Source organism: Rhamphochromis sp. 'chilingali' (assembly GCF_963969265.1).
Source record: "Rhamphochromis sp. 'chilingali' genome assembly, chromosome: 15".
NCBI classification, from domain to species: Eukaryota; Metazoa; Chordata; class Actinopteri; order Cichliformes; family Cichlidae; genus Rhamphochromis; species Rhamphochromis sp. 'chilingali'.
Window position 1 is genome coordinate 14,733,442 of NC_137942.1, and position 19,796 is coordinate 14,753,237.

Sequence of the window (19,796 nt, forward strand, 5' to 3'; positions counted from 1 at the left end):
TATCTTGTAAATCTGTGTGTGTAAATATGCACATGCATGCTTTGCGTGAGTTTTCCTGTGTGGGAAAATGCTCTTGTGGTGAGGTGGAGCATGAAATACGACAGTAAACACAGGCCGCTATCAGTGATAAAGCTCCGCTCCTGTTATGTGGATGTTTGACTTGTACTTTTACTGTGAGAAAACCAGAGATAAGACCTCAGAAAAACTGAAGGCAATTTGGAGAAATAATTGGGGATTGTGGAGGACAAAGCGAGCTCACGGTTGTAAGCAAGGTTGTGTTTTTGAATGAGGAAGGCTTGAACGGGTGAGGGACAGGAGGACAGGCAGCGAGAGGGATGTGGGAATGGAGGTGTTTAGGGTCTCCCTGTGGAGCGTCTCGGATATGGGAACACGGAGTCGGCCTAATGAAGCGTGGCCGCCCCTCGCTGACTTAACAGGCCTGAGATACAGGCAGGGATGTTGGGGGAACAGAGAAGTCACAGGTCTGATACTCGTCCAGTTTTTGATACAGAAAGAAAGAAAGAGCATAAGAGGATGAGAAGAGCAGGGAACACTCGTTAAAAAAAAGACTTACACCTACTGGATAAACATTTAAGGAACAAAACATTAAAATGACAGTTACGTTGTTCTGGAGGGAGACGACTGATCTTAAAAGGTTTTAAAAGATTATGTTCCTTGATGTGCGCTGGGTCATTTCTGCCGTTGTGGCTTTTGCGAAGCAGCTGATATTTCAACAGGTTTAAGAGCTGAATACTTTGTATGGGAAGAAAATCATAGTGGACTCTTAGCTATTGACGTCATGGGGTTCAATGTTGGGACCGGCAATTTTGTGGTGCCATGGCGGTGCCAGCTTTTTGGCACAAGGAGCAATGCTTTTATTTATTGAATTTTTGCATGAAACTAGTTATAGATTAGAAAGTAGCAGCGCATCAGAGGAAATGGGTGAGTAATATAAAGTGGGTGTGTGATCACCTGTTTGATAGCACTGCAAACCAAGTTTCTTAGCTAAACTGTTAAAGTCTGTGGCCGTCAAACTCCATTCTCAAATTCATCCAAAATACATTCTTTCTCTGGAACCTCTCGCGCATGTACACACGATAAACCCTCGCGTGTCTCCGTTCCCTGTCACTTAAGATACCCAAACTAAGTCTGTCATTATGCTGTCATAGTTGAAGCATTACATCACCAGTCTGTCAGTCTCAGTTGATGTGCAGGCAGCCAAGTGGCGTTCCCCTGGAATAGCACCATTACACAAAGTCTTCATCATAAACCAATCCTTCGGACTGCCTCTCCACTTCAATCAGACTATCCGTGGTCTGTAATGGGAAGCGGTTGGATCAGCCAGCACTCCCTGTCCTCTTGTCCCGTCTGTGACCGGCCCTGGAAGCTAAACTGGAAATGGAGATTTAAGAGCAGACACCGAGGTGGAGAACAGGAGATGTTTGTCAGCATTGCCAGTGTTTGCGCAAATGTTTCCTGTTTGGTCACCACATCCAATTGTCCTTTCCTTGCTGATTAAAATGGCTTGCTCAGTTTCCGCAGCCCTCAATCTTCTTCACTCAAATCATGAGAGAAGGCAGGTGACTGTGGGCTTGTTTTCAGCGTGCATGGGTGAAAGGTCAAGGTTGAACTAGAAAGTTTGAACAAAACATTAATGAAAAAGTGTTGATAATAAAAGCTGGATTTGGAGATTTAAAAAAATCTTTTTAATCTAACAAATCATAATGTTGATAAACTACGAAACTTGTTCCCAGTTCCAGTTCTCCTCCCCGCTCACCTCCAGTAATGTTTTGCATTTTTAAATAACATTTGGAATGTCTGGCATTTGCCTCATGGTCTCCTCTCCTCTCATTACTTATCGTCACAACCTTGTTGGTTTTAATGCAGTAACAAGTCATGTTATTATTAAATTTATTTTACCAGGAAGTCCCACTGAGAGCAAAACCTGGCCACAGTTACAACTATATAACAGAAGTGTCTCTAAAAAGTTGCAAATGCAACAAAAATATAAATTCACAATATAAAAAATACAAACGCATATTTTAAAAAAACTTCCAAATATTAAACAGCTTCTCAAAAGAAACATCTGCAAGAAAGTCTCCATCACTGCATTCCTTATTATGCTTTTAAATTCACCAACAAATTTAGGCTTTTCTGTAAATTATTCCATGTTCAACATGAATAGTGAGAAAATACTGGTTTCTCGGATCTCTCAGAGCCGTAGCTAGCCTCAGGACTCTACTGCCTCCTTTACCAAATAAATGGGCATACTACACCATCTAGTGGCAGCTCACTAATGCTTAAACCCAAAGAGGACTTGAGTGTATATAATTTTGAATGACAAGCCACTCTCTGCTGAGCCAAAGGCAGAGGATTGCCATAGCAGGTAGCTCCCCCTGCTTTGTTGTAGCAGAATCTTACGCCTTCCTGACCCAACCCTGAAAGGATTTGAACCAGCGCCCTTTCATTTACCAAGCAAATGTGTATATCATTTTGAATGTCAGCTTCTAATGTCTCTTTCTCTCTTGTCTCTTTTCTTTCAGGACACTGATCCCACTATTTGATGAGGACACAGGTCTGCTTCTACTGGCTGGCATGGTAAAAATATATGCTTGAATATTAAATTTGTTGTTATTGGTTATGTTTTTAAATATCAGCTGGAATGACCACACCATTAACATCACCTCTCTGATTCTTATGCAGGGAAACACTGGGATCGATTGCTTTGAAGTCTCTTCCTCCGAGCCTTTCCTCTCTCAAGGTGAAGCTCTGTTTGTTATCTGTCTGTACAGATGTCACAACCAGTCGTCTTTCCTAGTATCCTGATCCATCTCTTCTTCTAATTCTCACATCCATAGTCAGCCACTGTCTGACGGATACCTCAACAAAAGGCGTTGCCCTGGTCCCCAAGCTTGCCTTGGATGTGATGTCCTGCGAAGTTGTGCGTGTGCTTCAGCTGACAGACAGCTGCATCCTGCCGATCAGCTATCAGGTCCCTCGCAAGGTGTGTAGATGCACAGCAATACTTACAGCTCGCAAATAAAGGTGATGGACTTATTTTAAGTTCTCCGTGTTCATTTTTTGTCTTCCAGAATTCAGGTCACGAGTTTCATGACGACCTTTACCCAGACACGGTGGGCACAACCCCAGCCATGTCTGCTGAGGAGTGGTGGAAGGGAGGGAACAAGCAGGTACGTGATCCCTATTTTCAAAAAGCTTAATCCAGTCTTCACGCTGCACAGGAAGCTCAAGCTGTTCGTTTTATTGTAGGTGGAGAGAATTAGCCTGCACCCAGACAAACGTCCCAAACAAAAGGCAGCACCAGCAAAACAGACACCTGCAAAAAAGGAAGTGGCCAGTGGAGGGAGCAAGGAGGTGAGATGCACAATTATTCAAAAGATGGGCAAAATCTCCCAATTTAAACTTGATTTTCTTTTTAAAATACCAGTGGATTGAGGATAGTAATCCCATCTCTCTTCCCCACAGGATCAAGCTCGCGACTGCTCTACCTCCAGCAGTCCTTTGAGCACTCCCAGCAGCAGCGCCGCACCATCTCGCTCTCCTTCCTCCACCTCCGGCCTCTCCTCAGGCTTTGTTCCCAGCCCCAGTCCCAGCCAGACTGCCAAGGCTTTCCAAAACCTGATGGGTAAAAACAAATTAAAAAACACAAACGCACACTCTTAATTTCTCCTTACCCATGTTGGCGTTTTATCTTTCTTTACACAGTAAGCTGTTAATATTGAATTATTGTTATTTTTTTATTCAGGGCCAACTTCCAAGTTCCGTCATATCCAGGGGACAGTCATGCACCGGGACACGCACATCACCAACATTCGTGGCCTCAACCTGACCACACCTGGCGAGTGTGACGGTTTCTGTGTCAACCGCCAACGTGTGGCAGTGCCCCTCGCCATCTCCGGGGGACAGATTGCCGTATTTGAGGTACAGCAGCAGAAGAAAAATAGAGGGATGTTGTTTAATAAAACTGCAGATCCCGTTTTCCCCTGTAGTTAGTTATATTGAGAAATTAGACATTTGTGTGCTGTATCTATGTGTGTGAGTATTTTTAATCCTTTCCTCAGCGCTCCCAGCCTGGCAAACTTCCAGATACAGCCCTGCCCACCATCCAAAACTCTGTCAATGTGGCTGACTTTGCTTGGGACCCCTTTGACACACATAGACTTGCTGTCGGTGAGTGCATATGCACTTTAGGGTAAATTGGAAGTGTCTCAGTATGTATTTAACCTGCTTGTCTCTCTCTCTGTGCATGCTAGCTGGTGATGATGCTAAGATCCGGGTTTGGCAAGTACCAGAAGGCGGGTTGAAAGAGACCCTAACTGAACCTAAGATCATCATGCAAGGTAGAGTTTTATTTATTGCAAGTTAGAAGGTATGCAGATGTTTGTACTGCGTGTTCCCTTGCAATACACTTTGCATTCCCTCCAATCTGTAGTTTACAGAAAAAGAGAGATGATCTGAGAGTGCGTGTGGTGCATTTCTCTACTGAAAAGGCAGAACTTTAGCCAAACTGCCACTGACTGCGAGCAGTCAGTTAGTAGAGAGCCTGGTGAAGGAGGTCCTAACTGCAGTGATACCAGTTATTTTGTGCTTTGGTTACATTGTGATGTTATCGACGGTACCTGAGATTGCATCAAAGTTAAAGTGAGGACATTTAAGTTTGAGTTTCAAAAGTAGTTCAAAAAGAAATTCGCACCACGCTCCTTAACAACATTACAGACAATACTGACTTCTGAGGCGACACTTTGCAGGCCACACAGAGAAAATCTACTCCATCACGTTCCACCCTCTGGCCAGTGGACTCCTGGTTTCTTCATCATATGATCTCACAGTCAGACTGTGGAACCTAGAGACCGGAAAACAAGTCAAAGTTCTCGATGGACACCAGGACCAGGTGAGTGATCAAGAAGTACATGAGGTTAAATACAGAAACACTTTGTGATTTCATTCTGTGTTTAAGAAGCCAAAGAAAATGATGCCGTATGTGCAGACTGTCTGCACCTATTTGGATATCTGGATCAGTTTCCATACAATGTCCTGATGAAAACCTGATCATCTTAAAATTCCTGATTTCTTCTTCATCTTCTCTTGTGCTCCTCTTTGTGGATCTCATCAGGTGTTTGGCATGGCGTGGAGCCCAGATGGGAAGCTTCTGGCTACAGTTTGCAAGGATGGGAAAGTTCGTATCTACGATCCTCGCAAATCCACTTCACCTGTGCAGGTGTGTATCACCAACTTTCTAGAAATGATTTGTGTTTTGTGAAAATAGGACAAATCCACACATCTGAGCCTCGTTTTTGAATTCTAGTACACTAAGAAACAGACTCCTACAACATATCGACTTGTTGTGCTCATTTCCAGCTCTATATTTGATATTCTTGGGCTCTACTACAGTAGTTTCACATGATTTACAGCTCAAAGAAATGCTTGCATGTATTTTCGCCAGGTGCTCAGATTTCCTTAAAGCCATTAAGTCGTTAAGTCTGCCTATCTGGGGACACCGACAGACACTTAAATGCTAATTTCGCTCTTCTTTCAGGAGGGCCCGGGGCCTGAGGGCCACAGGGGAGCTCGTGTGGTGTGGGTCTGTGATGGCAAGTACTTGCTGGTGTCTGGATTTGACAGGTACTGCAAATGTCAGAGAGTTTTTAAGCAGGCAGGTTGTTGGAGCACCAACGAGAAAGTCACAGGAGAACTTGTCTACTCACTCTTTTCCTTCTTCTACAGTCGCAGTGAGAGAGGACTGTACCTGTACTCTGCTAGCTCCCTGTCCTCTGGGGCCGTATCCAGTGTTCCTGTAAACGTCTCCCCTTCCACACTGATCCCATACTATGACCCCGACACCAGTGTCGTCATCCTAACTGGAAAAGTGAGCACACAAACAGAAATATTTACTCTCCATAGCCATTGTTCCATGAAATAAGATTTAACCTGACTGTGTTTCTTTGTCAGGGTGACACCAGAGTGTACATTTATGAGATCGTCCCTGAAGATCCATATTTTATTGAGTGCAGCAGTTTCAATTCTCCCGAACCACATAAGGTGTCACAATCGCTCCCTTTGTTTCATTCATTGTTTTCCGCTTCTTTTTAAGTTAACTGGATATCGTTGAACTAAATCAAAATGTTTCCTGTTTGCAGGGTTTGGCCTTTCTGCCTAAGACTGAGTGCAATGTTCGCGATGTGGAGGTAGCTGTTGGACTGATGCTCACCAAGACAACCATAGAGCCAGTGGCCTTCAAAGTGCCAAGGGTCAAGGTGAGCCAACTGCATCACCTTGTGGCCAACTTGGAACATTACATGCTTTCCCCTCCTGATGCTTTTTCTAAAAAGTAACTGTAGCTCTTATTAGACGCTGTATACCTAATTGTGTATGGCTTTTTTGTGTCTCCAGAAAGAGTTTTTCCAGGATGATGTGTACTCAGACACAGCGGTGTGGTGGGAACCAGCACTTACTGGCTCTGCCTGGCTCTCCGGCTCCAACGACCAACACAAAAAGATCAGCTTGAAGCCTAAAGACATGACGCCAGGTGCAGGCAACGACACAAAACATATACACACATGCCCTTATCTAGCATGCCTGTCACTCCAAATCAAGATTCTTACATCTACAGTCTGCGTGTCAGCACTAGACATGTCTTGGTATGTTTATTCCCCATCCTCTAGTGAGTGAGGCCCCCAAAGAGGCTCCAGTGAGGAAATACCTTCCCTCATCTGTTTACCTGGAGGAAAAAACTGATGAACAGAAGAAAGACGAGGTGAAAAGAAGCTCAAATACTGTATACTTTTATTTCGAATAGATCTCCAAAGTTTAAGTATTTAATACTTATTCAGTACGTAATAAATTATTAATAAATGTGTGTGTGATCCAGCTTCTGAATGCCATGGTGGCTAAGCTGGGAAATATGGATGACCCACTACCACAAGAGTCCTATGAGGGGGTGGATGAAGATGAGTGGGTAAGTGAATGTGATCAAAATATGAATGTGTGACTTTGATGTTTCTTTCTTTCTGAATAAATACTGATTGGTTCAAAAATGCTGATGTTGAACTAACAGGAACACATTTAATCAGTCAGTCAACCTCAAGGAGCATCAATCTCTGCAGTTAGGAAGCGTAAACCACTGTTTCACTTGTTTTGGCTCAAATTAAAGTGACAACAGGTGCACTGTGCAACATTGTGTAACACACCCTCAACACTGGAAACTGTGCTGAGAGGCACGGCAAACAATCGGGAGAAGCCGGACAACCTGAGCAACCTGAACGAGCTGCAGGTGCCGTCTTGTGTTACCAGTAATGACAGCGCAAAACTTGAGAAAAATCAGTCAGGAGTTGATAAGGAGAGCACCGTGGTGTGTCGGCACCACCTGCAAAACCATTCCCTTTTAGGCCACTATAACTCTCATCTGATTGAGCATGTGTGGGTCAAAAGGCTGCAGAGGCCTGCGTGTCATTTTCTGTCATTCCTTCCTATCCACTCTCTACTGTCCTGTGCAATAAAGGCTAAAAATGATAAAAACATCCCCTTTTTAAGGATGTCTTGTTGTTTTCTCTCCAGCGCACCTGTTTTCACTTTAATTTGCACCAAAGCAGATGCGATGCACAATGAGTCACAATAGCTTATGCATCCTAACTGGATAGATTGCTATCGCTGAAGTTTAACTGACTTTGTGTTACACTGTGACAGTCAGGTGTTCCGCTGTTTTTAGCATGGTGTTGAAGAGGTAAATTCGGATTTCTATTCCCTTGCAACTGACCCAGAAAGCTTTATGACCAATAAACATGGATGTTCTGTCAACACTTTTTTAAATGCATTAAATAGTTTGCTGTGATTACTGTCAGACAGAAGGGTCAGTAGAGACTGAAGGTAAGTTGCAAGCCAGGGTTGTACTTTTGCTAACTTTTGTTTCTTTGTCATTTAGGACGATTAATGGGGATGTGCCTTTGGTCCAGTCGCCGTGCCAACAGCAGATAGAGGAGAACAGCTCCAGTGTTATATTGCCAGTCACTTCATCGGTGTACATCTCAGCCTACTGAGCACACACAGATTGCTGCATCATTACTGCACAATAACTCCATCATTTTTTGAAAAAAAAACAACTCCTTATCTTCTGTACAACCTTCTGGTTTCAGTACTGTATGCATGATATCATCTGTTGATCTCTATATCATCAAATTTGATTTTTTGAAATCATTCTGGGTTAAAAACATTTTTTTGTGTGCATAAAGAAATAATATCACTCTTTTCACAGTATTAATGGGAAGAAATCACCATCCAGTACAGCAATATTTATCAGGATATACAATGAAGCCATCTCAGTCATATTGCTTTAGAACAATCATAGGAACAATAATAGTGCTATATGCTACATTACCAGTTAACTCTGAGTGCTCAAAACCAGGCCGACCCGTGGTTTACTCTCACATCAAGCAAGTTTTAAATATCACACATGTACTTTTCATCTGTTTTTCTCTCTGTGTGATCATGGTTTGATAATGTGATACACGCTGGCAGTATCCTGAAGTACAAAAAAAAAGAAAAGAAAATGTTTGTTTAGGTTTACATGTCAAAAAACAACCTGTACCTACACAGTGGACCACTGCTTGTATTTTATACTGGCCAGTCATGGCAGCGTGCTCAGCTCTGCAATAAAAAATGTTATATGGCAAAAAAAAAAAAAAGAGATTTTTACGTCACCCAGCTGATAAAACCAATTGTCTTCCTGTTAAGTTGGGTTAAATCCACACGCTCACACATGCACAAGCACAAGTTTAGCAGCAAAAATCCACGCTGAGGATAAAACAGGTTCGCCAGTTTTCATGTTTAGCCATGAGCTGGAGTTTCTATTTACAGCAACATTACGTTATCTTCTCTTTATTAGCTGATATTTGCCTCGGAAGCCATTCTAGCATAATTAGGTGCCAGGTACATATGATTCAATTTATGGCCAGTAGTAGTCTCATAGTTGGCGATCAAAGGTCAATACAAATAAACCACTTGCTTTTGAGTTTTAAGACAGGGCTTTATATACTTAAGGATGATTGTGTCTTTCTTTTTATTTATCGGGCAGATTAACTTTTAATTTAGACTCTTGTCGGTGTTCTGACTGTTTCGGGGATCTCCCTCATTAAATGAGCTAATTTTAGTATCTAATTTTTCCTACTAACAACTTATGATGGTGTTAATTAGACAACAGTACAGTATTAATAATAATTTACAATGCAGCCGTCATGTAGTTTCTTTGTAGAGCTACAGCGGTACCTTCAGTAATTCAGGCTTGATCTCACAAAGTTTGTTTACAACCTCTGATGGACCGAAATGTTTACTTTGCTTAGGTGTCGTCAGGTTTTTTGTGATGTATACTGTAAGTGCTTGTGATTCTCAAAGGCCATACTTTTTCTTCCTACTTTTGGATCAGATAAACTTGCCTTCCATTTGTTTTTATACAGTGAGTAAAGGTTTGTTTTGTTTCTGTCTTACTTTTTTCAACATTGTCTTGCAATAAACACCTTTTAAACTCATTTCTGCTTGTCTCTGTATGACTAAGAAAACTAGTCGATATGTGATTTTTTTTTTTAAAATCCCCACTAACATTTGGTTTAATGTCCCTTAGCAAGGTTTCATTTCCATCAATAAGTTTCTGGGATAATTCTAGCTGAATTTTTGACCACTGTACTTGGCAGAATTGGTAGAGTTAGTTTAAATTGGACTTTTAAACTTTTAAATCTAATCCACAAATATAAATAGCTTTGAGATTTGGGTTTTGGGAAGGCCATTCCAGAAGTTTAATGTTAGCCTACTTTATCCTGATATGAGTTTGGAAGCATTATCCTGTTGGAACGCCCAGTAAAAGAAATCATTAAAAGCCCCAAGTACCATAAAATTCATGCCCATGATGGTTAACAGTAGCTGCAGTTAAACTGTATTTGCAGCTTCAGTTCATTATAACTTCATATGTACTTTATTTTGTTTGGCCTGACTTTTTCCATCCTGTGTTAATTCACATCACCATTTTTTCTTGTGAGTCAAACAGTTTATAAGCTGCGTTTTTCAACATAGTTATTTTTTTAGCACTTAAGTTATTGAATTCTTTTATTGCTAATTATACAGTGTCAAGGAACATTTACCAACATATTTATTTTAATCAGTAGAGTTTAGTCATGTATACTCGTTTAATTTTATCGTCTTACTGTTTTGAATGAAAACTGCACTTTGACTTCCCGACCAGCAGGTGTCAGTGTTCAATTTTTCTCCGTCCAGCCGAGCCGTCTTCAATTTGATATTGTCGACTCTTCCTTGAACTCTGACCTGTCTGTAACCTTCAGCGTGCATGTGAAAACAGAAGAGACGTGCTGTTAGCTGAAGCTTTATTAATATTATTATTGTTGTTATTATTATATCATGGTAAGAGTACATTTGATACTTTTTGTGTTAATGTGCCAACACTGTTAGAGACTGCGGTTATTCCGGAAGCTTCCCTTGTGTGTTTGTCGCACATAAGACGTAAGACAGCTGTGCCTCCTCTTCACTGAGAGGTCTTTAATTTGATTTAGGGTTAAATTTAAACAGTTTTTAGTAAAGTCACATCCAGAAAGGATGTAGACGTGTGTGGAAAGCGTGTCGCTGTTTACAGATGTAATGCAGGTGTTGTTGACTGTAAAGTCACTTCTGGGTGTTTTTTGTGATTAACTCCGTCATTCCTGATGTTTTTTTTTCTCCTGTTGTAGGCTAAATATCTCGCACAAATCGTGGTGATGGGAGTTCAGGTGGTGGGACGTGCATTCGCTCGTGCTTTGCGACAAGAATACGCAGGTATGACCCGGAGTTAGTCGATTATTCGATTCTTGCGCAGAATACATTGTTACAAAGTACTAACCTAGTTTAACACCTGGCATAAGGTAATATAAGAAGTATCAGTTTACTTTCAGTAATATAGGGCCACACCCTGGCTGTAAGGTAAATTGTGCACACCATTATAGTTTTAGTTACCTTAGAAGCACATTTTGTAATTTTCACACAAATGTTGCACACAAAGTCACAAGTCTGATCAGCATTTTTTTTTTTTAATCACCATTACATGTTCACTGGCCTCATGTCTGCCTTTAATTCTTCATGGCATAGGTTCACGAAGCTGCTGTAAATATTCCTCAGATCAGTTCTCTATTGGATTTAGATCTGAGGACTGTTGGAAGCAGGGAGGGATGGACATGGTCAGCAACAATACTAAATTAGCAGCCGGTGTTGTCTTCTGCTGCTGTAGCTCACCTGCTTCAAGCTTTGATGTGTCCTCTGCCTACCTTAGATCTAATGAGTGATTCTTTGAATTACTGTTGCTTTCCTGTCAGCTCAAAGCAGTCTTCCCATTCTCAATGTTGATGGCCTCGGGCATCAGCCAAGTACTTTCACCTAGACATCAGCCTGGATATTTTCTCATTTTTTAACATTCTCCGTAAACCCTACGTATGGTTATGTGCGAAAATCATAGTAGATCAGCATGCAATATTTGAACTTCAGCATGTCATCTTGACCACATCTGCATGTCTCAGTGCATTGAGTTGTTGCCATGTAATTGGCTGATTAGATAGATCCTGGCGTTAATTAATGGGAACTAATGTACCCAAGTGGCAGGTACTGTAGGTGTATGTGTGTCTGTGTGCATGTGAATCACATTTGTTTTTGTTGTGTTTTGCTACACAGCCAGTCAAGCTGCAGCGCAGGCCAGGGGCCGTTCGGGTCAGGAGTCGGCCGCAGCCTCCAGCATCACTGGAATTAGTTTGCAAGAGGCCCAGCAGATCCTCAATATCTCCAAACTTAGCCCTGAAGAGATTCAGAAGGTACAGTCACACTAGTGATCCTTTTAGATCCTTTTAAGGTTGAAATTGGTCTGGAGATCTTAGAAGCTTTTTTTTTTTTAAATACCATCTGATGTGGAAGCTTTTTACTCTTACACAGTTATTAAAACAAATACAGTAGTTTGGTTAGTTTACCGTCAAAGATTGCATGGAAGGTAAACCATCTCTAAAGTGGTCATCAAGTAATGGAATTTTTTTTTTAGCGTTTGCTTAACACTAGAACACTAACATCGGGTATATTTTACATGACAATTCCCATCAACAATACATGGCAAGCTGAAGTACTTTTCTTTTACTTCTGAATCTCTGATGTCATGTCACTGATGTGATTTGATAGAATATTTGGTTAAAAAGTGTGTGTTTCTGCTGGGAATAATTAAATGGAGTCAGATGCTGTCACTAGAATACTAACACTGAAGCATTTCTCTTCACCAGAACTACGAGCACCTTTTTAAAGTCAATGACAAGTCAGTGGGCGGTTCCTTTTACCTACAGTCAAAAGTAAGTGCTCTAAACGTGCATTCACTTTCACTTTCCAGACATTTTTTTAAATGTGTACAGTTAAGGCAGCATGAACATAAAAATTGGTACATTGTTTTTGCTTGTCTAAAGATGAAATCAGCACCAAAAAATAAATAAATAATTAAAAAGTACAATTTTATACCTGTAGGTGTCAGAGTTTTGAGTCTCAAACTCAGATCTTTCTTCTGCCAGATATTGTGAAGACAGAACTAGCTGTTCTAAAAGGTTTTTTAAACTGTTGCAAAAGGCATTTTCACCCTTTTTTTGCTGTTCTCTTGGGTTCTGATGATGCAACGACGAATCCAAACAAACCAAAAGGAATCTCTACCAAGAGGCTGAGAACATTCGCTCCACTTATTGGTCAGATGTGTCTGAGAACTGAGGAAGTATCGAAATAAAAGATATATATCATGTCAATTTAAAGTGGCACAACATCAGAGTTGGCATTTGCTCATAATGGTGGAAATGATAGAAATACACCAAAACCATAACTTTGCTCTTTGTGTTGAATTTCCGCTCATTCACACTTTGCTTGGGGAAAACACTCAGCAGAATAAAGTAGTTCATGTTGATCATGTAGCACAGATCATGTGACGGTTGCAGGTTTCAGTGCCCTGCCTTCTTCCACAATACAAAGTTAACTGGTCATACGAGCTGTTTAGTTCCTGAGGGAAAACTAACCAGTCTGATCAGACTGAACTAAAGAGTGATGATGTTAAATGACTCTGATGCTGACAGATTCCCTCAGAAACTGTTTATTCTCAGAGATGCTGTTTGTGTTCAAAATACCTGTTTTAATATATTTTTTAATTAAATTATAAATACACTGTTTACTATATTAATCATTCACATTGAGTGAATCCTCTCCATGGTGAGCGCACAGTGCTGTGGGAAAGTATTTTCCCTCTTCCTCATTTTTTTGTTTTTGGTTTTTTGTGTACTTGTAACTTCCAAAACTTTTATCTTCTATTTTTCTGTTCCCTAAACTTTTAAAATTTCTAGATTAACATGCAAAAGATAGATAATATCGATCTATCTTTGCTTATTTTCTCTGAATTTTTAACTTGAAGGCATCAAAATGTGTCCGTTCCAGTTACGATGCAAACGGTTGTAGTGGCAACTTGATTTAAAAACTCCACTATGTTCACAAGAAAAAAAGAATTGCCACAGGCTAAAGACAGAAAAGTCACTGTGGGGCAGATTTCACTGGCTGACTGGTCAGATCGGACCAAAGTCCATGTTTGAAAGCTCAGTGTTTTTTTCGCTCTCAGGACCAGCCTGATAGTTTCTATGACAGATGTGCAAATACAAACTTCTCACTCCTATTTTAGTCTTCTCATTGAATATCAAGTAACACGTGGGTGGAGTCGACTCTTTGTAATGAGTAATGTTTGACGTTCAGTCAGTTGCTCTGTACTTCCTCTTTACTGTGACTAATTTGTATTTTAAAAACATTGAAGTCACCTCTTTCTCTTTGTCATCACTGTTATTGTTTGTGTGTAGGTGGTGCGAGCAAAAGAGCGTCTGGACGAGGAACTAAGTATACAGAAAAAAGAAGAAAAGCAGCAATCACAGCAGAACACGGAAACATGAAGGACAAAGCGATGCCCGGTCTTTCCTCTCCCCATCCTCTGTAAATTATAACCCAATTAAAAGTCTTCTCCTTTTCTCTAGTTTTGACTTTGTGACACTTTTTTTTCCAAGCAATGAGGTGCAAAAAAGGAAACTATAATTCTAAACATACAATTTTAGCTTATGTGCTGAATTTAACTGCATCGAGTTGAATGTTAATCAGGTTATTCTGGGTGGGTTTTCACCTGTTTTAATGTATATGTGAGATAGAAATGAAAATGCACACAGAAGTATCAAATGCAGCTTTATTAAACATTTTTTTGTTTTCATTGACATTATTATCAATATCGTAATAAAATTCCTCTAAAACAGGAGCACGCCGCTATGTTGTACCAATTGGAGACTTTTACAACTCTAAAATTCTGCATGTTCGACCATAGAACATGACGCCAGGAAAAAAAATATATATTTTCATATAATCATTTTCTTTTTCATAGTGTATAACTTCTATATTTACCTATAATAATAAAAAGGCACTTGGAAAAATTAAAATACTGACATAATATCTCACAAATGTGCAAAAAAACAGAACTTGGAACAGGCCTTGCGTGGCCTTAGTCTTATCATTAACCCTTTGTGCAACGCCGTAGCGCTTTCGGTCAGCGGCACCCCTTTTACCCTGACCCGACTCGCTGACAGCTTTTTGCCCTGGATTTCAGCTCCACGCGTCTCAACGTGAAGTGTTAAAATCTGCAGGAACGCGTACCACTTTTTCTTTTTATGCTATATGAAAAATAAGATTTTAGAATTCAGACATTTTAGCGACTCCGAATGACTTTTTACAATGACTTTGTTCCCAAAAACAACCGACGAATAACGCACTACGCTGAGAAAAGACGTGACAGCATCACCTTATCTACACTCGCTATAAAGGGGGGAGGGGGGCAGTTTATTACAGGCTGAGCTCAAAGGGTTAATGGATCGTACAGCTTATTTAATATTAAAGATGGGTGGACCCTGGAAGGATCCGTGTCAGTATCGTTCAGACTTCTGCAGCCACGCAGAGTCTCTGTCCCTGGCTTCGACCAGCAAGAGGAAGAGACAGACAGGGGAGGTGGAGGAGGAAGAGGAGAGCCGCAGCATCTGTGGGTTTCACTGTTGCCATGGAAACCGTGTCTAGCCTACTTAACACCTGTTTTGGTGACATCACACGCCAGGATTGTCCACTCAAAGAGCGAGAAATTCTTTTCAATTCAATGCCCACCCGGACTCCAAAGACAGGCCAATGGTGTGTGTGTGTGTGGTGTTTTTGGGGGGGGGGGTCTCTGAGATAATAATGACTAACAAAATTACTGAGGCAGAAACACAGGTAGGCTGTGAATCCTGGTGGACCTGTGGGCAGCACAAACTCAGGCACGGGGGTTTATACTTCTTTTGTTTGCTGTGAAAGTGGCCTTTTTACTATCCCTGTCAAAACAAGAAAAGCTTTTTGGCCGGGAGGTGGGGGAGTTGAGCCTGTAGGTTTAATCGATAAAAAAAGAAAAGAAAGAAAAAAGCCCAGAGAGCAGCTAGAGTTCAGTGGCCTAGTTTTCTGCAGGCTGGTATGCCTCTGAGTGGCTGCCACATTGGGCACAGCACAGCGACTTCAGAGCTGAGAGGGCCGTTTGCTGGGGTAGGTGGCCAGATGGAGAGTGGCTGCGCTGCACAGCCATCCTCCACTGGCATACAGCCTCTGCTCTCATCTCTCCCCGTCCCTTGTCTATTCATTTATTCATTCAGCCAAGCCTTTCTCTTTGCTCTCACGCTCTCTCAGTGCTGCCCAACATTTCACAGTCAGATGTTTTCCTTTTTGTTTTTTTGTTTCGGATACTCTCTCAATAAAGACATTTATTATGCTCACACTCCCTCAGTGGCACACACCGGTGTGTTTGTCTTGGAGGACTGTAATGTCAAAGCAGTGGTTCCAACCTTTTGGCTTAAGACAAAAGGGATCAAATCTGCAGTTATGGCCTCGAAATCAGGGTTGCCAGGTTTTGGTAGAATCTGTAAAGTTTTGGAAGTGCTGCCTCTTGTTTGTTCTGCATGAAAATTGCACACATCATTCATTTGAACCCAAACCTACTGAACAGATTACAGATCACTGTGTCTGCCACCTTGTCTTTTTGCACAGTGTATGGTCTTAGTCTTAATATATGTTCAGCAGATCCCCCAAACACTGATACCGTTCCTTACAACACGGTTTCATTTTAACTCTAAGAAATTTAACAGCGTCGCCCTTTACATATCAATAAAGACGTTGTTTGACGATCATTAGAGCAGGTTCTATGTTTTTTTCCAAGGGTAGCCTTGGTAAGCTGTATAGGCAGAGCTCACTTCTGATTCAAACCCAGTCATTTTGCTCTGGAAGCAGATCTGCAATATGACAGAAAAGACTCAGATCAAAGAGAAACAAAGGTTACCCATAGAAGGCATCCAAGGGGGAGGAGTTAAGGAGTTTGTGACACTGTATAGGAAACCACACTGAGGACTTAACTGTCTCTGTGAGGTTACGCTCGGGAAAGGCAGTGTGTTAAAGTACATGATAACATACTACAATGGAAAAAATTGGCCATAGGTGTGAACAGTGGTCTGTCTCTCTGTTAGCCCTGTGACAGACTGGTGAGCTGTCCTTTTGCCCAGTAAAAGCTGGGATACACGCCAGCACCCCTACTAATCCTGAAGAGGATGGATGGGTGGATGGCAGCACTAGATGATAGAGATCACTTGAATTATTAAAATGATCCTGAGGGGCAAAAGAATCACACTGGATTCATTATTCTAGAAAGACTAAAGATTATTCACATATAGGTCTAATGGCAAAATAACGGGCTGGCAAACAGACTTAGTGTCATCCACTGATCTACTGAAGCATTTTTAAAGTTTTTAAAAATTATTACCCGACCCTTCAGATTTATAATAATATCCCTTTTGTCTCCCAGATGTCAGATTGGGGACCACTGCTGCTGGAAAACCAACCAAAGCTCTCCCTCTCTTCGACTCTTCGACCTCTCGAAAGACTCATCCTCGACAGCAGAAAGCTGATTTGCAGAGAAGCCATGACAGAACACAAGAAGCATCTTCAACATTAGAAAAAATGTCTCGTCTGAACAACAGCAAAACAAAAAGAGAGAGAAAAAAAACACGAAACAGCAATAACTAAATGTATCGCCCCCTTGGATAAAGTGATGAAAAAAGGAGACAGCCAATGAAGCGGAAGGAGAGGGGAGAGATAGAGGAGTGAAGAGAGAGGAGGGCTGGGGTTTATGTCAGTCTCTTGAGGGAATGTTCCTTGTGTTATGATCCTCCTCTCCCGCTCCTCGACCTCTCTCTTCTGTGCACGCAGCAATCAAAGTCAGTGTCACGGACAATTACTGAGCGACAGGCGTCTGGAAGGACCCACAGCAGGAAAAAAAAACGGACTGAGAGCAAAACAACTGATCAAAGAACCGTGTAACATTTCATAAGAACACACAAGGGATATAGTTTGTGATAAGTGCATGTCGACAGCTTTATCAAACCATGAGAAGTTTCCCAGAAGTTAAATGAGTCTTTTTTTGTTGTTGTTTTGTCCATTTTTGCCCCTTTGGACAGAGTAAATTGAGGCAGTTTGCAATAGTGTGGCTTCATATTCAGTCCAGCTGTATGTGGCACTGAGTGCACAACACCCCCCCGCCCAAACACACCTCCACCCCTCCTCTGTGGCACAATGTGAACATCCCGCTTGCAGTTTTCCAGGTACTTTTGGCACAGCGTGAAAACTTGTTGAACTCAGGACAAATATTCGACCGACGGCTCCGGGTTGGACCTCGACTGGACGACCACCTGTTTTTCACAGCTGGTTTTGGGTCGGGTTACTTAAAAAAAAAAAAAAAAATACAAGACAGTAGTGTTTATCGCCACAGTGGCCCTTTTATACGCAAGATGGCCGTGTTGATTCAATTACGAGAAAGCAGCTGGACAATCCAAGAGAAAAAAACAGTGCTAGTTCTGTAAAAGGCAAGCAGGATGTCGTGTGTGTCACGTCCTACTAGGAGGGGGGTTGGAGGGTGTCGGCTACACCACAGTGCCGTAAATCTCACTTGAAAATCGATTGGTGATTGCCAGGTGATGTAACACCGTTTGTCTATGTTATGTCCTCAGTTTGCTCCGTGCCCCTAAAAGCCCCTAGTCTGCACACCTCGTACACATTCTGGTGGACTAGGCTGGTCTGTGTTGGTCACCCTCTCCCCAAACTGGGGACAGATTGTCAATAGTTAGCAGCAGTTTTGAGGTTTCGATACTATAGCCAGTTGACGCGCTATTATTCGCTGTGTTTAATGGTCTCGTCACCCCGCACAAATACATTTGAGTTCACTTGCTTTGGTTTGGCAAGCTTGTCTGGATCATATTAATCACAGCGTCCTGCGAGAAATAGGTCAAAACTTTAAAGTGATTTGAGAATCCCCCTGTTTGCCTAAATGTGAGCGCGTCACTTATTTTGTGTGTGTGTGTGTGTGTGTGTGTGTGTGTGTGTGTGTGTGTGTGTGTGTGTGTGTGTGTGTGTGTGTATCTCACTGCGAAGCTGGAGGCACACTGTCAAAGTACAGTCTTATAAATACTTGTCAATGAAGGAGGACTTTTGTAAGAACACAGAGCACTAAGACTGTCACTTTCATGGTCCTTGTCCATAGAAACAGCAAACAGGAATGAGTAGAGTATAAAATAAGAGAGGAAAGAGGAGCCTGTTGTAAGGCCTTAGCCATACAAGTTTCCTGAACAGAGCATTTGGGCCTCAAGTTTAGTTTTTTGCCAACAATGCGATAGCCTTCCGTTGCACGCTCATTCTTGTGAGGTGTAGTATTTTCACTTGTTTTGCTGATTGCCGATTTGATAAGTATGCTTTTATTCTTTAAGTGTCTCTATCCCAATGCATTGCCTGGATTTGATTGTGCGAGCCAATCCCTATCACCTTTGACTGCCCAGACCCTCACTATGGCATTGACCCTCCCAGCCCGACCCCCTGAGCTCTTCTGGAATGTGTGTTAGTAAAACGTGTGTGTGTGTGTGTGTGTGTGTGTGTGTGTGTGTGTGTATCAGTTGACCACAGCTGGCTTGAGCACCACAGTGCCTGGGGGGATGACGACCCAGGACAAAGGATCATGAGACCCTCCTGTGGAGAGGTTCAGGGCCCCCCCAGTCACCTCATTCTCTGCCTCCTCTCCTTTGCACTCGGATGCGGGCCCCAGAACCGGCACCATCGGCAGGCCCAGGGCCGAGGAGGGAAACGCGGGGGAGAGAAGATGGGACTTTGTGAGACCCAGCGGGGAGCCGTTGAAAGAGAGGATGGATGTTCCTCCCAAGCTGCCAGGAGGGGAGTTGGCACAGCCCAGTGTGCTGAGGTCCAGGGGCCGAGAACTGAGTGGGGACAGGGGCAGGCTTCCACCCAGGCCCTGCAGAGCATGGCCTCCCAGGAGAGCAGCCGCTGCCCCTGGGATTATAATGTGGGCTCCACTCACATAGGACAACTCTGAATCTTTCCCACCACCACTAGTAAACCCCCCGCTCTGACTTCCCTTTAACAGGGAGCCCACTCCACCTGAGGAGCCCTGCTCCTGAGTCACAAAGTGGCCGTGGGCTTTGATGTGCTTGCGGAGAGAGCTGGGATCTGTGTAGCGCTTCAAGCAGCCCACCATCTTGCAGTAGTAGGGCTTGTCCACATAGTGCGTGCGTGTGTGTTTGAAGCGGTCGCTGGAGTTGGAGTAGCGCTTGTTGCAACCCTCATACGGACAAATGTAGGGCTTTTCACCTGCAGGG

General features: G+C 42.3%; 3 protein-coding genes across 6 annotated transcripts in view; 2 read left to right on the plus strand and 1 right to left on the minus strand.

Moving 5' to 3' along the window:
- The window catches only part of coro7 (coronin 7), a 107,872-nt gene extending 99,755 nt beyond the window's left edge, over nucleotides 1-8,117 (plus strand). For both annotated transcript variants that reach the window (XM_080905960.1, XM_080905959.1), the window contains exons 10-28: nucleotides 2,544-2,598; nucleotides 2,704-2,761; nucleotides 2,859-3,004; nucleotides 3,093-3,191; nucleotides 3,271-3,375; nucleotides 3,487-3,646; nucleotides 3,767-3,942; nucleotides 4,083-4,191; nucleotides 4,275-4,361; nucleotides 4,770-4,912; nucleotides 5,135-5,239; nucleotides 5,558-5,643; nucleotides 5,746-5,887; nucleotides 5,971-6,060; nucleotides 6,159-6,275; nucleotides 6,412-6,547; nucleotides 6,684-6,775; nucleotides 6,890-6,976; nucleotides 7,940-8,117. In XM_080905960.1, coding sequence (XP_080762086.1) covers nucleotides 2,544-2,598; nucleotides 2,704-2,761; nucleotides 2,859-3,004; nucleotides 3,093-3,191; nucleotides 3,271-3,375; nucleotides 3,487-3,646; nucleotides 3,767-3,942; nucleotides 4,083-4,191; nucleotides 4,275-4,361; nucleotides 4,770-4,912; nucleotides 5,135-5,239; nucleotides 5,558-5,643; nucleotides 5,746-5,887; nucleotides 5,971-6,060; nucleotides 6,159-6,275; nucleotides 6,412-6,547; nucleotides 6,684-6,775; nucleotides 6,890-6,976; nucleotides 7,940-7,948 — 2,002 coding nt within the window. In that variant the 3' untranslated portion in view covers nucleotides 7,949-8,117. The remainder of the gene's footprint in view (nucleotides 1-2,543; nucleotides 2,599-2,703; nucleotides 2,762-2,858; nucleotides 3,005-3,092; nucleotides 3,192-3,270; nucleotides 3,376-3,486; nucleotides 3,647-3,766; nucleotides 3,943-4,082; nucleotides 4,192-4,274; nucleotides 4,362-4,769; nucleotides 4,913-5,134; nucleotides 5,240-5,557; nucleotides 5,644-5,745; nucleotides 5,888-5,970; nucleotides 6,061-6,158; nucleotides 6,276-6,411; nucleotides 6,548-6,683; nucleotides 6,776-6,889; nucleotides 6,977-7,939) is intronic.
- A 2,173-nt stretch (nucleotides 8,118-10,290) lies between these two features.
- On the plus strand, nucleotides 10,291-14,066 carry pam16 (presequence translocase associated motor 16). Its single transcript, XM_080905970.1, has 5 exons — nucleotides 10,291-10,422; nucleotides 10,746-10,830; nucleotides 11,716-11,852; nucleotides 12,306-12,371; nucleotides 13,896-14,066. Exons 1-5 carry the CDS (start codon nucleotides 10,420-10,422, stop codon nucleotides 13,983-13,985), a joined length of 381 nt encoding a protein of 126 aa, XP_080762096.1. The 5' UTR covers nucleotides 10,291-10,419; the 3' UTR covers nucleotides 13,986-14,066.
- Nucleotides 14,067-14,209: 143 nt separating this feature from the next.
- The window catches only part of glis2b (GLIS family zinc finger 2b), a 31,485-nt gene continuing 25,898 nt past the window's right edge, over nucleotides 14,210-19,796 (minus strand). For all 3 annotated transcript variants that reach the window (XM_080905964.1, XM_080905963.1, XM_080905965.1), the window contains one exon: nucleotides 14,210-19,788. In XM_080905964.1, coding sequence (XP_080762090.1) covers nucleotides 19,076-19,788 — 713 coding nt within the window. In that variant the 3' untranslated portion in view covers nucleotides 14,210-19,075. The remainder of the gene's footprint in view (nucleotides 19,789-19,796) is intronic.

Excerpts from the sequence above, each read along its gene's own strand:
- pam16 (XM_080905970.1), top strand. Across the intron at positions 10,831-11,715 it reads TTTGCGACAAGAATACGCAG|CCAGTCAAGCTGCAGCGCAG; the intron begins GTATGACCCGGA and ends TTTGCTACACAG. Across the intron at positions 12,372-13,895 it reads CCTTTTACCTACAGTCAAAA|GTGGTGCGAGCAAAAGAGCG; the intron begins GTAAGTGCTCTA and ends GTTTGTGTGTAG.